The sequence below is a fragment of the Zalophus californianus genome, chromosome 5, assembly GCF_009762305.2.
Source record: "Zalophus californianus isolate mZalCal1 chromosome 5, mZalCal1.pri.v2, whole genome shotgun sequence".
NCBI lineage: Eukaryota > Metazoa > Chordata > Mammalia > Carnivora > Otariidae > Zalophus > Zalophus californianus.
The window spans coordinates 39,572,640-39,589,600 of NC_045599.1; the positions used below are offsets into that span (position 1 = coordinate 39,572,640).

Here is a 16,961-nt window from a genome sequence, read left to right on the forward strand (position 1 = left end):
TATAAATAAAAATAAAATTACTTATAATCCTACCATTTGCATAACTAGTTGTTATATTTTCAGAAAATTATGCATATATCAGCATATGCGTATAATTATTTATTTTCCTTTTGTGGTTGTGCGTGTATATATACTTTTGAAATATATCCTTTTCTTAAGATTTATTTATTTATTTCAGAGCGAGAGAGCACAGGGTTAGGGAGGAAAGGGCAGAGGGAGAGGGAGAGAGGGAATCTCAAGCAGACTCCCCACTGAGCGCAAAGCCCATGCACAGGGCTCGATCTCACCACCCTGAGATCAGGACCTGAGCCAAAACCAAGAGTTAGATGCTTTAACCAACTGAGCCACCCAGGCACCCCTGAAATATATCCTTTTTATGTACACTAAACATCTACCCTATAATACATATTGTAGTATAACATTGCTCTTTCCCTCACCTTGTCTTCATAATATCTTAGAAATCTTTTCATATCAGAATGTAGATCTGCCTCATTTTTTTTAAATTGTTGTACTGTGAATTTACCATAATTTATTTACATGCTCCCCTATTGCGTGCAAATTATTTTTTATTTTATGTGATATAATGAGTCTCCTTGTAAGTACATCTTGTTATAATTTTTCAAGTGTATCCATAGTGAAAGTTCCTGGCAATAAAATTACAGGGTCAAAAACCATGTGGGCTTTTTTGGTTTTGTTTCATTTTGTTTTTGAAGAGATATTTCTGAGGTGTCTTCAAAGGAGTTTTCACCAAATTACTCTCCATCAGAGCATAAGAGAGTGCCCATTTCTCCATATCCTCACCAACCGTGCTCTCATCAAACCTTATGGAAGTGTTCTCACTTGGATACATTAAGGAATAGAAGGCATACGTGCTTATTTGGATTGTAAATTCTCCCCCTCTAAATTTATAACAGAGCGAATTTAGACTGTCGTCTCAAGTTGGTTCCAGTGTTATCCAAACCTTTAATCTTTCTTTACCTCAGCTTGTCATTCATGCTGTGGCATTTCAGTTAAATACACACACACACACACACACACACACACACACACACACACACACACACACACACACAACAACAGCTGGGTGTAGTTTTTGTAAACTATTGAAATCAGACTTTTGCAAACCTTGGGTTTTCTGTGTTGTCATGGCAAATGAATTAGGTGAAATAATACTGTGGTTTTTTATGTATTTCACATTGGATGTACTTTGGAAAATTACTACAGAGCCACGAGAGGAGCAATATGATGGCCACTGCTCCAAAGGCAGGTTTTAAAATTCAGATCTGAACTTAACAGTTGGAACAGTATACCCTAACCTCCTCTTGACCCATTCCTGAGGGATCTCTTCTCACAAGAGGTAGTGCCTTTCCTAAACTGTGAAAAGCCTGCTGTGAGCACACCCTTTCCAGAGTCTGAAAAACACAGATTAATTGTTCTAACCTTTGAGTGCATAGGACAACATTGGTTCTTTTTTTTTCTTGTAATCTTTTTATTTTTTTATTATTATGTTATGTTAATCACCATACATTACATCATTAGTTTTTGATGTAGTGTTTCATGACTCCATTGTTTGTGCATAACCCCCAGTGCTCCACGCAGAACGTGCCCTCCTTAATACCCATCACCAGGCTAACCCATCCCCCACCCCTCTCCCCTCTAGAACCCTCAGTTGGTTTTTCAGAGTCCATCGTCTCTCGTGGACAACATTGGTTCTTAAAAATTCTTCTATGGATGCCTGGCTGGCTGATGATCGGAAATGTCCCACCATTGGAATGAGAATACCCTAGAGGCATACAAACTGAATTTTGGGAGTTGACTCAAAGGGCATTTAAATAACTATTCTATTCCCTGGCAGGATTTTATTATAAGCTTTGGATGCTTTTTCTTTTATGAACTATATTGGTCACTGCTCATACAGCATGTAGGTTAACCGTGTGGATTTAGATGCAGTCCTGCTTCCACAACTTCCTAACATATGATTCTTGAACAAATATATAACCTCTCTACACCATAATCCTTTCTTTCCCTACTCACTGTCATTTTTTAAAAAAGAACAACTTTATTGAGGTGTATTTTAACATGTCATAAAATTCACCCATTTCAAGGGAACAATTCAATGATTTTATGGAGTGGTGCAGTAATTGATATAAATCAATATATGGATATTTTCATCCTTTCAATAAGATTGCTTTTACCCATTAAGGGTTAATCCCCATTCCCACCCTGAGTCCCAGGCAACTACTAATCTAGTTTCTGTATCTCTACTTTTGCTTTTTTCTGGCAATTTCATATAAATTAAATTATAAATAAGTCATCTCTTATGTCTGGCTTCTTTTCAAGTAGCTTAATGTTTATGAGGTTCATCCATGTTGTAGTCTGTGCTAGTAGATCATTCCTCTTTTAGTGCTGAATAGTATTCCACTGTATGAATGTATCACATTTTGTCCATTCACCAGTTAACGGACATTTAGCCTTTCTTCAGTTTTTGGCAGTTCTGAATAATGCTGCAATGAATGTTTGTGTACAAGTCTTTGCATGGAAATACGTTTTTATTTCTCTTGGTTAGATAGCTAGGTGAAATGGTAATATTATGTTTAACTTTTTGAGAGACTCACAAACCGTTTTCCAAAGTGATTGCACCATTTACTTTTTCACCCGCAGCGTATCAGAGTTCCCTTTTCTCAGCATCCTAAACTAACACTTACCACCTCTTATTTATTATAGCCATTCAGATACGTGTGACATTTATGATTTTAATTTCCACTTTTCTGATTCCTAGTGATGCTGCCCGTCTTTTCATCTGTATTCTCCTTAGTGAAATATCTATTTGTAGCTGGGTCCATTGTTTGTTTGGGTTGTCTTATTATTGAGTTGTAATAGTCCTTTGTAAATTCTGGATATAATTCCTTATTGAGTATATTTTTTGCAAATATTTTTCCCCGGTCTGCTACCTGCCTTTTCATTCTCTTAATGGTGCCTTTTGAGGTGCAAAAGTTTTGAATTTTGATAATGTCTAATTCATCAATTTTTTAATGGACTTTGCTTTCGTATTGTATCTAGGAATCTTTTGCCTCTTCTTATGTCTCAAAGATTTTATCCTATGTTTTATTCTAAACATTTTATTGTATTTGCACTTACATTTATGTCTAGGACCCATTTGAGTTAACTGTTTTATATGGTGTGGTCTAATTTCATCATTTTTGGAAGTGGATAGCTAACTGTCTCAGCATCATTTGTTAAACCAACTCTCCTTTCCCAGCACCTTTGCCAAAAATCAAGTGACTATGAAGCTTTATCTCTGGACTCTTAATTCTCTTCCACTGATACATAGGTCAATATGCCAGTACCACACTGTCCTAATAACTATAGCTTTATAGGACATGTAGAAATTGGAAAGTCAAAGTCTTATTTTCTTCCTCTTCAAAATTATTTTGGTTATTCTAGATGTTTTGCATTTCCTTGTAAATTTTAGGAGCTGCCTGTCAACTTATGCAAAAGCAAAAAGCCTGTTGGGAATTTGATAGGGATTGCACTGACTCTATAAATCAATTTGGGCATAATTGACATCTTAACAATATTTGAGTTTTCCAATCCATGAACATGGAGTAGTCTTTAGTTATTTAGATCTTCTTTAATTTTCTTAAGCAAAGTTTTATAATTTTCTGTGTAGGGGTCTTGCACAAGGTTCCTAAATTTATTCCTAAGCATTTTATTCTTTTTGAAACTTTAATGAATGCAACCATATTCTTTATTTCATTTTCATAGTGTTCATCACTTATTTAGAAAAATGCAATTGATTTTTGTATACTGATCTACTATCCTGCAACCTTGCTGTTTTATTTATTCTAATAGTTTTTTGTGTGTGTGGTTTTTTACGATTTTCTATATGCTGAATCATGTGTGTGATTAAAGGTAGTTTTGTTTCTTTCCAATATGGATGTCTTTTACTGATTTATTATTATTATTTTCTTTTGGCTAATTACACTGGCTAGAACCTACAGTACTATATTCAATAGAAGTGAGAGCAGATGATCTTGCTTTGCTTCTGATCTTACAGGGAAAGCCTTCAGTCTTTCTCCATTAAGTATGATGGTTACTGTAGGTTTTATCACAGATGCCCTTTATCAGATTGAATAAACTCTCTTTTATTCCAAGTTTGTTGAGTTATTAAGAGTTTTATCATGAATGAGTGTTTTGTGGAATGCTTTTCCTGTATATAATGGGATGATCTTATGTTTTTTCCTTTAATTATTAATATTATGTATTACATTAATTGATTTCCAGGTGTTAGTCTCATTTGGTCCTGGTGTAGAATTTTTTAAATATGTTGATGGACTTGAATTGCTAATTTTTTGAGAGTTAAACCTGAATTCTTATGATCAGTAAAAATGGAGATATTGCAGTAACAATTAAATACAATACATAATACATAATAATAAATACAATAATACACATAAAGTACCTAGCATGGTATCTGACACATAGTAAAAAGTCCAATTAGTGAGCATGATGTGGCTTATATCATTGGCAGTAAATGTCTTCATATGACATTTCATCTTATGAAATAATGGGAAATAACTGCATACAATTAATCTGCTTAATACCAGAGCTATATTACATTCGTGGGTGGAAGAAGAAAGGTAATTAAAATAAGAGCTAACATTTACCTATTGCAAGCTATCTTCCAAGCTCTGTTTTAAGTACTTAATATGTATTAATTCACTTCCCAATTGCCCTGTGAGGTTTGTACCATTGTAGATGGGGGTGTTGAGGGCTCATGTAACTTCTTCCAGTTATAAAGACATTAAAGGGAAGAGCTGGGATTTGGACACGAGCAGTCTGGCCCCAAGACCATGTTCTTTACCACTATGTTATGTGCCATGCTTTATGCTAATTACTTTACAAATGTTATACCTAATATACTCTTTGCCACATGGTGCATAAAATTACTACCAATGTGCAGATAACCTGAGTTTAAAAGATTTGCTCCAAATTCACATGTGATATTTAAACCCAGACCTATCTGACATTTATTTATTTATTTATTTATTTAAGTAGGCTCCATGCCCAGTGTGAAGCCCAGTGCAGGGCTCAAACTCACAACCATGAGATCAAGACCTGAGCAAGATCAAGAATTGGATCCCTAACCTACTGAACCAACCAGGCACCCCCATATATTTTCTAACTGTATTTTTCTTAAGTGTGTTTTTAATTGATTCTTTGATGAATCAATCAATATACTTTTTCTCCAAAACCTGAATGCTTTTAGAAGCAGTAACTAATATCAGTAACTCATCTCCTTTGTTTTTCTAGATAATGATATTAGAACCGACCCTTGCTAAGGTAGAGTCTGAATGAAGATTTGGCACAACAGTTCTGCAATAGGCAGCAGGTTCTCCTAGTGTCACGATTTACAAGTTTTTTTGACTGCAAACCATAGGAAGAAATATATTTTTCATCACAATCTAGTAGATATACTCACAGAGACATACATATTCACAAAACCAAAAGTTTCATAAGTGATGGTTTTTTTCTATGCTATTCAATCTATTTTATTTCTTTAAAAAAAAAGTGTTTGTTAGAACCAACCAAACTGATTTCATAACCCATTAATAGTTTATAAGCCACAATTTGAAAAATGTTGCATTGGAAATATTTTAGATCTCTTCCAATGCTCAGATTCAGATTTATCTCAAGATGGCTTCCATGAGACAGCTTCAAGCATGAGTGACTTCTTCGAACTTAGTTGGTAATCATACTAATTTATAAGAATAGACTCAAAATGGATGAAAGACCTAAATGTGAGACAGGAATCCATCAAAATCCTAGAGGAGAACACAGGCAGCAACCTCTGTGACCTTGGCTGCAGGAACTTCTTGCTAGACACATCTCCATAGGCCAGGGAAACAAAGGCAAAAATGAACTATTGGGACTTCATCAAGATTAAAAGCTTTTGCACAGCAAAAGAAACAGTCAACAAAACCAAAAGACAACTGACAGAATGGGAGAAGATATTTGCAAATGTCTTATCAGATAAAGGGCTAGTATCCAAAATCTATAAAGAACTTATCAAACTCAACACCCAAAGAACAAATAATCCAATCAAGAAATGGGTAGAAGACAAGAACAGACATTTCTGCAAAGAAGACATCCAAATGGCCAACAGACACCTGAAAAAATGCTCCACATCATTCAGCGTCAGGGAAATACAAATCAAAACCACAATGAAATACCACCTCACACCAGTCGGAATGGCTAACATTAACAAGTCACAAAATGACAGATGTTGGCAAGGATGTGGAGAAAGGGGAACCCTCTTACACTGTTGGTGGGAATGTAAGCTGGTGGAGCCACTCTGGAAAATACTATGGAGGTTCCTCAAGAAGTTAAAAATAGAGCTACCCTATGACTTAGCAATTGTACTACTGGGTATTTACCCCAAAGATATAAATGTAATGATCCAAAGGGGCACTTGTATACCTGTGCCCCAATGTTTATAGCAGCAATGTCCACAATAGACAAGCTATGGAAAGAGCCCAGATGTTCATCCACAGATGAATGGATAAAGAAGATGTGATATATATATATGTCACACACACACACACACACACACACACACACAGACACACGCACGGAATACTATGCAGCCATCAAAAATGAAATCTTGCCATTTGCAATGACATGGATGGAACTAGAGGGTGTTATGCTAAGCAAAATAAGTCAATCAAAGAAAGACATGTATCATATGATCTCACTTATATGCGAAATTTAAGAAACAAAACAGAGGATCATAGGGGAAGAGGAAAAAAGAAGACAAAATCAGAGAGGGAGACAAACCAAGAGAGACTCTTAAATATAGGAAACAAACTGAGGGTTCCTGGAGGGGGGGGAGGTGGGGGAATGGGGTAACTGGGTGATGGACATTAAGGAGGGCATGTGATGTGATGAGCACTGGGTGTTAGGTAAGACTGATGACTCACTGACCTCTACCTCTGAAACCAATAATACATCATATGTTAATTAACTGAATTTAAATTAAAAAAACAGATCTGGTTGTTCTTAAAAAAGAAAAAAGAATAGAACCTAAGGAATGTATGTATATCACACACACCCAAAGCTTGTGTTTTAACCTTTTTCTTTCTTTAGTTCATTTATTAATTTGTTATTTTTTTTCTGCAGCTATTTGTAGAGGCTACATTTCAGGCAGTATATAAGTGCTCAGGAGTCAAGGATGAGTAAAAGCTGGCATGCATCCTGGTAGCATAGTGGGAATGAAAACAGTTAAGCCAAAAGCACACAAGAAAGTATTTTCAAATTATGCTAACTTCTGTGAACAAGAATATGGCATTGTATGTAACAAGGTGACCTGATTTAATACGGAGTATTAGAAATATCTCTGTGAGAAGTGTCACTTGGGCTGAGGGTGAAAGATGAAAAGAACCGGGCAGTGGACAGCATCGCAAACATAGGCACGGGCCACACCACATAGCAGTCTTCTAAGGCTGGAGAGAGCAAGAATTACTAGATAAGGGATGGAAGAGATCTAAAGTTAAGTCTGAAAAAGTAAACAGAGACAGGCCATACAGGATCCTATAGACCATGGAAAGAGGTGAAAGGGTTTTATGTGGCTGGACGATACAAGGCTCACAGTGTAAAAATATAACTGGGGTGTGTAGAAAGGACTGGAGAGGTCCAAGATTATCCAGAGAAAGCTATGAATAGCTACAACCATAGTCTGGGTCAAACATGATGGAACAGGGTGGAATACATGGTAGTCTTCTGTTGATTATCTCTTATCCTACTGAGCACACTGCATTGCATCTCATAGGCACTGGGACCAGGCTTAGTATTTTTGGAGCTGTCAGCTAAGAAATAAAAGTCATGGAAATGCAACAGTGAGTCTCTGTGATAAATGGACAAGGTATAAGGAAGCTCTTACTCTTTTATCAATAAATATCAGACTATGGTATGAACTTGCATGTTCTAGTTATCACCGAACTATATTAGGCCCACATATTTTACTGGATTTGGTTCTGTATAATCAAATACTTATCTTCCCCTTCTCTGAGAGTTTTTAAGATATGTATAAAGGGCTTCAGATCTGATGTGCTGAAGGAGAAAAATGATTCTTAATAGCCAAACCTGGCCCCATATTAAATAAATTTGTATTCATACTGGACAAGGGAAGCATGTTGTCTCTTGCCTGGGCTTCTTCTTTCTTTGATTAATAATCCCTTGCATGGCAGAACACTGTTGTTAACTTGCCTATGACTGACACCTTTATCTATCTGTTCTTGGAATAAAAATAGCTTCACTCAAGTCTCAGTAAAAATGGTTGTTCATCAGGGCGAATTTAATAATACCATTGCCCCTCCTTAGAGTTCAGTGAAGATGGGACAGGAGTCCTCTGGTATGTCGCCAGGTTTCTGACCTCCCATGGGAGCTGAACGCAGTCAACAGCTGCCCTGTATGCTCGCTTGGTCTGCCTAGGCTGTTTGCCTTGACATCTCTTCTTTTTGTGATACCCAAGCCTCCCCCATATCACCACTCCTACCCCACTTGCCACCAATCCGAAGAGACCTCACTCATCCCCTGAGGGATCATTAGCTGAAAGCAGCCAAAGGTACAACAGGTCCCAGGCATGATTACATGTTTTTTAGCACATCGTTGCTTACTGAAAGACCTTTAAAACACAACAAATATAATGCGCAGTAGTGCAGAGGGAAATTTGTGAACCAAACAGCCTGGGTCCAGGAAATTTTTCTGGTGCCCATTAAACCTATGGCAGGGATGACCAGCCAGTCATCACACTGGAGGTGAAGAATATCATTTCCAGAAGACAACACCAAAAATGTATTCATTGTCAGATTTTTAAAAAGCACCTCCTGTGTTTCTGTCTAAACTCCCCCAAGGGCTTCATTTCTGTCATCTTCTATGTGAATCAGTCTTCAGTGATAAGCAAAATTTTATTCATTGGACAAGTAAGCATCAGGGACTGTTAGTCTTCGTTAGAATGTTACTGCCTCAGATTAATGATTCATTGAATTTCTCTTGTTTCTTTTCCTTGCAAGTCCCCACCTTCTCCTTTAGCACAATGATTGTTATAAAGACGAAAAAATACTAAGTACAGTTCTTCAGTTATTGATAGTCTACATTTCTTTCCTGAGCAAAGAATTTGTCACCAGGAATTAGTTTGCATCCCTGGGCACTGCTCAAAGACACTTAATTCTTTGATTCAAATAAAAGTTTAAAATGTGATCTCAGGGACATTATGTCAAAAGAAACATGTCAAAACAGTGCTGATTCAGAGAGCATTATTGTGCCTAGAAATCATGTCTTTGCTTTGAAAGAACAAAATAAATCATAGCAGCAGGAATGCATTTTTTTTTTTACAAGAGGCTCTCTGCAAACAGCAGAGGCCAGTTCTGCTCTTCTGTGTCTCATTTACCCTTCCCATCTCTCCACCCCATGCTCCCTCAAGTGTGAAGTCCATGCTTGATCGTACGTCCTGCTTGAAACTCTTCAATGTCACCCCAATGCCTACAGACTTGTGAACAGGCACCTGTCATGGGATCTGCCCTGTGTTCGTCTCTAGGCTCAAGCTTCCCCTTCATACCTGTTGTCGTTTTTAGAGCAAACCCAAACTATTTTCCTTTCTCCACTCACGCTATGTTCTTTCCCATGTCTGTGCTTAGTGCAGGCTATTTTTGTCTATCAAATCTTACTTTGGGACCTGGAGAACTCTTCAGCTCTACCATGTATTAGGTATTTGACTTTGTGCCTATTGCTTCACCTGGCCTTGATTTCCTCATTTCTAAAGTGGGAGCTTAAAAGCAGCATTTGGGGGCCCATGGGGTGCCATTTGTAGAGGGCTTCAGCACCTGCCCCAGAGAAGAGGCTCAATGGAGACATCAGTGACACTAGCTTTATTTTGTGGTTATTACTGTCACCATCCTTCAAAATGTAACTCAGGTCTCGCTTCTGCTGAGAAGCTTTCCCTTACCTCCCCATCCCAAAGTGAATTACTTCCTTGTACTATGCATTTTTTTATTGCCCTTTTGTATCTTTTTCTTATCATTAATGTGGTACATGATTTGTTATAAGGTTGCTGGGCAATGAAGTTGATCATGTGGAAAAATGGGAATGAGAATGGTTCAAGGAAGCCTCATAATTCATATTTTATGGACCTCCTGCGGTAGTGTGGTTAGGATATGATGGTTAATGGTACGTGGACGAGTGGGATTTTCTTTAGTTCCTGAGCTTTATAGCTTTGTAAGCTAATAGTTATTGAGTGCTTACTATATGTCAGGCAAGACATTAAATGTTCTATTTGTTCTTTACTATGACCAAATGTGGTAGGCATTCTTATTATTCCCCTTCACACATGTGGAAACTGAAGGTCCAGGATCATAGAGCAAAGATAGACAGACCATCTGCAACCAAAGCTTGAACTCTTCGCTAAAGAACACTCTGTTCTGATCTATGAGGTGTCATTTGCCTCTGGGACGCTGTAGTGTGTAAATGTATTTAATATACTTTCATTTCTAACTCTATTCCAGGTACTCCTTCCAAGATGAGGAGGATATGTTCATGGTAGTGGACCTCCTGCTGGGCGGGGACCTGCGTTATCACCTGCAGCAGAATGTCCGTTTCCAGGAAGATACCGTGAAGCTCTTCATCTGTGAGCTGGCCATGGCCTTGGACTACCTGCAGAGCCAGCGCATCATCCACAGGTCAGTTAGGTCCAAGGGGACAGCCTTGCACTGAATGTACAGGAGAGAATTCACAACCTGGTGCATTCAACAAGTTCTTGTTGAACATGACAGGTAATCCTCACTGAACTCTTGCAACAGTCCCTTAAGGTAGTCTTATTGTCCCTCTTATGAGGATTTAAAAAAAATGAGCCCATTGAGCTTAATTTGCTTAAAGTCACAGTTAGTAAACAATAATACCAGAATCAATGAGTATTGGCACTAGACAAAGAAAAGGTGACATACAAGAATGTATCTCCTTCACTTGTGGAATCTGTGTTAAATGAAACAAAGAAATAACACAAGTAGCTATAAACCCTAACGGACAATAGACAGAAAAGGATAATACTTTAATTTGTAAAGGTATCGGTAGGTGGGGTGCTTGGGTGCCTCAGTCGGTTGGGTGTCCGACTCTTGATTTCAGCTCAGGTCGTGATCTTGGGGTTGTGGGATCAAGCCCTGTGTCAGGCTCTGCACTCAGCATGGAGTCTGCTTCACATTTTCTCTCCCTCTCCCACTCCCTCCCACTCATTCTCTCCCTCTCTCAAATAAATAAATAAAATCTTTAAAAAAAGATATTGGTAGGGTTTTTTTGTTTGGTTTTTATTTAAATTCTAGTCAGTTAACATATAATGTAATATTGGCTTCAGGAGCAGAATTTGTGTGATGTAAAGATATTGGTACTTTTAATGATGATTTCCTATACAGTATCTCAATCTCTATAATAATATGTGATAAGTGATCAGAGTAGGTATAGTTGGACCATGTTAAATATGAGAAAACTCTCATTTGGAGATACTAATTATCATCCAGCGTATTTATGAGAATTTTTTTTATTAAGTTTCTAATTTAATTTCAGTATAGTTAACATGTAGTCTTATATTAGTTTCAGGTGTATGATATAGTGATTCAGCAATTCTGTACATTACTCAGTGCTCATTAGATAAGCGCACTCCTTAATCCCCTTCACCTATTTCACCCCCCCCATCAACCTCCCCTCTTGTAACCATCCATTTATTCTCTATAGTTAAGAGTCTGTGTCTTCGTTTGTCTCTTTCTCTCTCTTTTTTTCCTTTTGCTTATTGTTTTGTGTCTTAAATTTCATGTATGAGAGCAATCATATGGTATTTGTCTTTCTCTGACAGACTTATTTCACTTAGCATTATACTCTCTACCTCCATCTATTTCATCGTATTGGAAGTCCTAGCCACACCAAGCAGACAACAAAAAGAAATAAAAGGCATCCAAATTGGTAAGGAAGAAGTAAAACTTCCACTATTTCTGGATGACATGATAATACATAGAGAAAACCCTGAAGACTCCACCAAAAAGTACTAGAACCGATTCAGTAGAGTCAATAAACCTAGGTCTCTCTGAACCCAAAGTCATAGCTCTGTCTACTATAGCAACTCGCATTCATTACACATATGAAATATATGCATTAAGTACACATCATTAAGTGAAAAATCAACACATGTGAGTCTGCCACTGTCTTATTTCTAATCTTTGAAGAATTTGCTAGGTTTTTAAGTATGTTTACATCTTTACAGTGTAGTAAAAATTTGGCCAAATAAAATATTTACCAACCATTAAGTTGATGCTTACCTAAAATTTATCTAGATTAGTACAGAGCCTGTGGGTGAAGAAATAGCATCATAATTTATAGATTCTTTGTGCAGGCACTATGGAACAATCTGTGTGTGTGGGGGGGGGGGGCCTTGACCCTGTATACTTATATGCTCATTGTTTAATTTCCTGTCTTTTGGAGGACCTATTTGTTGTGGAAGCATGCTATTCAGGCAACATATGAACAGAAAGCAGACCAGTTAATCATGTAGGATCTTGGAAGTAAATGAACACACCTGGTGTTTTGTCAGTAACTGGGAACCCTGTTCCCAAGCAGTCTTTCTCCCATACTGACTTTCTGGTCCCCCACAGTTCTTTCTAAGGAGAAACTTTCCTATTTGTAGTCTATGGTGTCCCTCTCAGGGTATTCATGCTCACTCATCTGACCCAAGATTGCCAACCCACGATCTGGCTGGGTTGCTGACACTCCGGATCTCAAAAAGGAGGCAGGTACTATGAGAAGTTCGCATGGCTACAAGTACCTTTCAACTTTCTTCTTTTCCTGTTTGAATCTGGGCCCCTGCCTTCTTTCTCTGGGCTTCATTTTTTCTGCCCTATGCTTAGAAGTGTGTTCAAAAAGGAATTCAGGAGGGGAAAAAAAAACAGAAAAGTCAACACAATTTGTACCCTAAGGAGCTTGCTAACACCAGGCATCGCTGTCCATTCCTTCCTCCCTTGCTCTCTGTTGCTCTCATCACCATTCTGCCACTTAAATAAGAAACCAAGGATTAACTTTCTGCCTCTTGGCCTTTACACACAATTATTACTTCATTCCCATTCTCAGAAGAGCCTCTTTGTACTCAAGTGTCTCCTCACCGCGGCAAATGAAGGCAAACTCAGTGACATTCTGAGCATGGTGTTAAAATGAGAGGACATCTTCTTGGGGTCAGAAAATAATGCAGGTGTATTTCTGTTGTCTATAAGGCCCCACTGCACTTCCCATGTGTTATGTATGTATATATATGTATATATGTATATATACATACATATACATATGTATTTTTTAAAGAATTTATTTATTATTTGAGACAGAGAGAGAGAGCACAAGCTGGGGTGGGCAGAAGGAGAGGGAGAAGCAGGCTCCGCACTGAGCAGGGAGCCCCACGTGGGGCTCGATCCCAGGGCCCTGGCATCATGACCTGAGCTGAAGGCAGACGCTTAGCTGACTGAGCCACCCAGGTGCCCCACATGTGTTACATTTGATAGGCAACTGTAGCACTTTGTACCTCTCCTGAGGAGCTGTGACATGTTGACGAGCAATTACTTAATATCTGCTGCTCTACTACAGTGTAAACCTCATGGGTTAGGGCCTTGTGCGTTTTGCTTTTCACTGTATAACCAGCATGTAGTAAAAATATGAGGGAATGATTGACTAAAAGCCAGATTTACGAATAACAAAGACAAAATTAAAACACAAGACATTAAAGCCAAGAATTTCAGACCTACCTTGGTCTTCACATGGAGTAACCATATAATTTTATCATCCAAACCAGACTACCCCTGAAAATGAAGGGAGTTGCTATTAATAATTATGCTTGGGCAACGAGCAAACCCATAAGTGTTCTGGAAAAAAATCAGGACATGTGTCAACATCATTAAGGCTTTTCAAGACAGTAGTGACCAAATAAACATGTTAATTGGGAGATTGCTTGGGTAATCATGGCTTTCTGCCTCCAGAGCACCAAATATCAAATTGAGAAGGTGTCAAGTGGCTTAAAACACAGGCACACAGTAAAATAAGCTGTGTTCCTTTGTCTGAGGTGTTAAAAGGATAATAGTGATGGCACTCCAAGGCTCTGGCTCACAGGGCAGAGTTAAAAGCATGAAGAGCAACAGGGAAGAAGAGAAGGCTTTCGAGTACTCTAATTCTTTTTAAAATCTTTCTTCAGGGGCACCTGGGTGGCTTAATCAGATAAGCGCCTGACTCTTGGTTTCAGCTCAGGTCTTGATCTCAGGGTCATGAGTCGGCCCCACATCCACGCTTAGCATGTAGGCTGTTTAAGATTCTCTCTCCCCCTCTCTCTCTGTCCCTCTGTGCATGCTTGATTGGCCTCTCTCCCCAAAAAAAAAAAAAAAAAAGAAAAACTGTCTTCAAAAAAATCCACAAAATTCATGCTAGATTTGATGGAATCTAGGATAACAAAACATCTTTCAGCTACTCAGAAAATTGGATTATAAGACATATCCTGAGTTCTGAGTTATTATAGTGTGAATGAAGAAAACAGAATCTATGAAATTCAGTAGCTTCCTAAGACAAGGAAAGACCATCTGCATATATAAAATGTGTGACTTCCTAATTTCAGGCACAAAACAACATTTTGTCTCTGGACATGGTAGAAGATTCAAAATCATCCCCATCAGTCAGCAAACGCGGAGCAGTGGCAGTGGTGGGCTGCCATTTACTGAGGGCTTCCCGGGGCCCAGGTGCTCTGCCGAGCAGTTGCAATTTATTTCATTTAATCTGCTCACAACCAGAAGGCTGAGGGTGTTACTGTCCCCATTTTACAGCCCAGGAAACTGGTTTAGAAAGATGAAGTAACTCGCCCGAGGTCGCATGGCTAACAAGTAGGTGAGGGGCATCAGTGAAGAAAATGCAGATGTCTTCACCATTCTCCACACTCGTGGTGGTCAGCATGGTTGTGGCTTGGGGGCGGGTGGGGGGGCGCTGTGGGACAAAGTGAGGCACGGCCCCTGCCTGCAGGCACTCAGTCTGGCGGCCCAGTTGAAGATGGTACATATGGAACCAACTGAAGAGAGAACAGCATACAACTAGACGCTAAATTGTGTGAGAAAGCCTGAAGTACTTCAGACAAGATGATGGTTTGGGGTGACAAAACAAAGTTTCTTGAGAGCTCGGAGGATTTATAAAGGGTTTTCATTCACACTATAATAACTCAGAACTCAGGATGTGTCTTATAATCCAATTTTCTGAGTAGCTGAAAGATGTTTTGTTATCCTAGATTCCATCAAATCTAGCTTCCTCTGACATAGACTGGACTCCTCTTTCTGCTCTTGTTGTGAAAACCCTTTATAAATCTAGAAGTACTCTGAAAGCACTCATTTATCTCCCTGTGTTACATAGAATGGTCTCTGTTTTTAATTTTTTCTTCACGTTGACTTTCCTGTCAGCAGTGTCTACTTATTTTTTTAAATACCATAAATCCTGTTTCTTTCATAAATTCCAAGCAAGACATAAAGGGGGTTTGTTTTATTTTGTGGACCTTTTTTTTTAACCCATTGACTTTAATTTTTGGTAGTTTCCTAAATGTGTAGAATATTTAGCCGCTTGTCCTTAACTTTAGAAACGTCCTTTTCTACAGTTGTTGTGAAAGACACAGGATTGCACACTAAGCATTAATTTTGAATTGTGTAATTGAACACTTTTCTTAGCAAGATGTCAAACATTTTTCTATGAAGACAGCTTGAAAATCAGCATAGTTTCCAAGTGATGGCCAGTTTCTAGTTCTAGTAACTTACATTTAATTAGGGAGTAGAGATTTTAAAATGTAGACACAGTGATTATTTGCTTTTATGAAGAAAACAAGGAAAATGAAACCCGTTAGAATCCTTCCTGCAGAGATAGTACTATTTGATTTGTTGATTGCCACAGTCTCTCCAGTGACTAATGTGATAGAAAGTAATGATTAGGGCCCAAAGACAAATTTGTATTCCCTCCCTGGTCAGATGTTAAAGAAGCCTCAATTACAAATCCACGCGAATGAGGCAGATTGAAAGAGTGAAAGAGTCAGTTATCCTGGACCAAAATGCTATTTGTGAAGGAATGTTTGATCGGTTTTTTTCCTCTTTGTAAGAATTACCCCGCTCTCAAGTTACATATATATATGTATATATTCCCTGCTTTCCGAATCCTATAGGAATGAGATGAAACTCTAATGAGGCAATTTGTAGGGATAACTGCAGTACAACAGAGAGCTGCAAACATTTCATCTCCAGCTGATTCCAGATGCATTGAAGGAGGAAAAAAAGAAAATGTATGATTTCCCAAAATAGACAGGATGGTATTGTTATTCATCACCTTTGTCTTCTTGGCTATCATCACAGGAACCAATAACTGACGCTCAGGTTCATCTCAGACCCTCCAGAAAGAGACACATAGGAACTAGTTTTCCCACATTTGCTCTTGGACTGAAGTAGCTACTTGCAAGACGTTGCTATCATTCTTCTAGAAATCAGCATTTCAATGGTGAAGAAAAATCTTAGGGACAATGCCTCTACTATAAATATTCATTCAACAACTGGCTCTTGAGCACCTCGTTGCTAGACGGTGTTCTTCGTGCTGATCTGCAGTGGGGAAAGGACAGACGACTGCCCTGTCATCCAGAGTTAATGACATCACAGCATGAAAGGGAGCCAAGGAAACATTTCAACATCCATATCAGAAAGGTGTTTTAATCCGGTGGCATGTAGTGTAAATAAAATCAGTGGTTACGTGTGTATCCCATCACACACGCGCAAACGCACGCACGCACTCATTTGCATCTTCACAATGGTTATATTCATGCTTCTAATTTGGAGCCCCTGGATCACAAGATTCTTTATCAAGTGCTGTCTCTCCCTCCTAAA

General features: G+C 38.4%; 1 protein-coding gene across 2 annotated transcripts in view; it reads left to right on the forward strand.

The window, feature by feature from the left end:
- Positions 1 to 16,961, forward strand: part of STK32A (serine/threonine kinase 32A) — a 128,906-nt gene that overhangs the window by 55,183 nt on the left and 56,762 nt on the right. For both annotated transcript variants that reach the window (XM_027605843.2, XM_027605844.2), the window contains exon 5: positions 10,560 to 10,733. In XM_027605843.2, the coding sequence (XP_027461644.1) occupies positions 10,560 to 10,733 (174 nt within the window). The remainder of the gene's footprint in view (positions 1 to 10,559; positions 10,734 to 16,961) is intronic.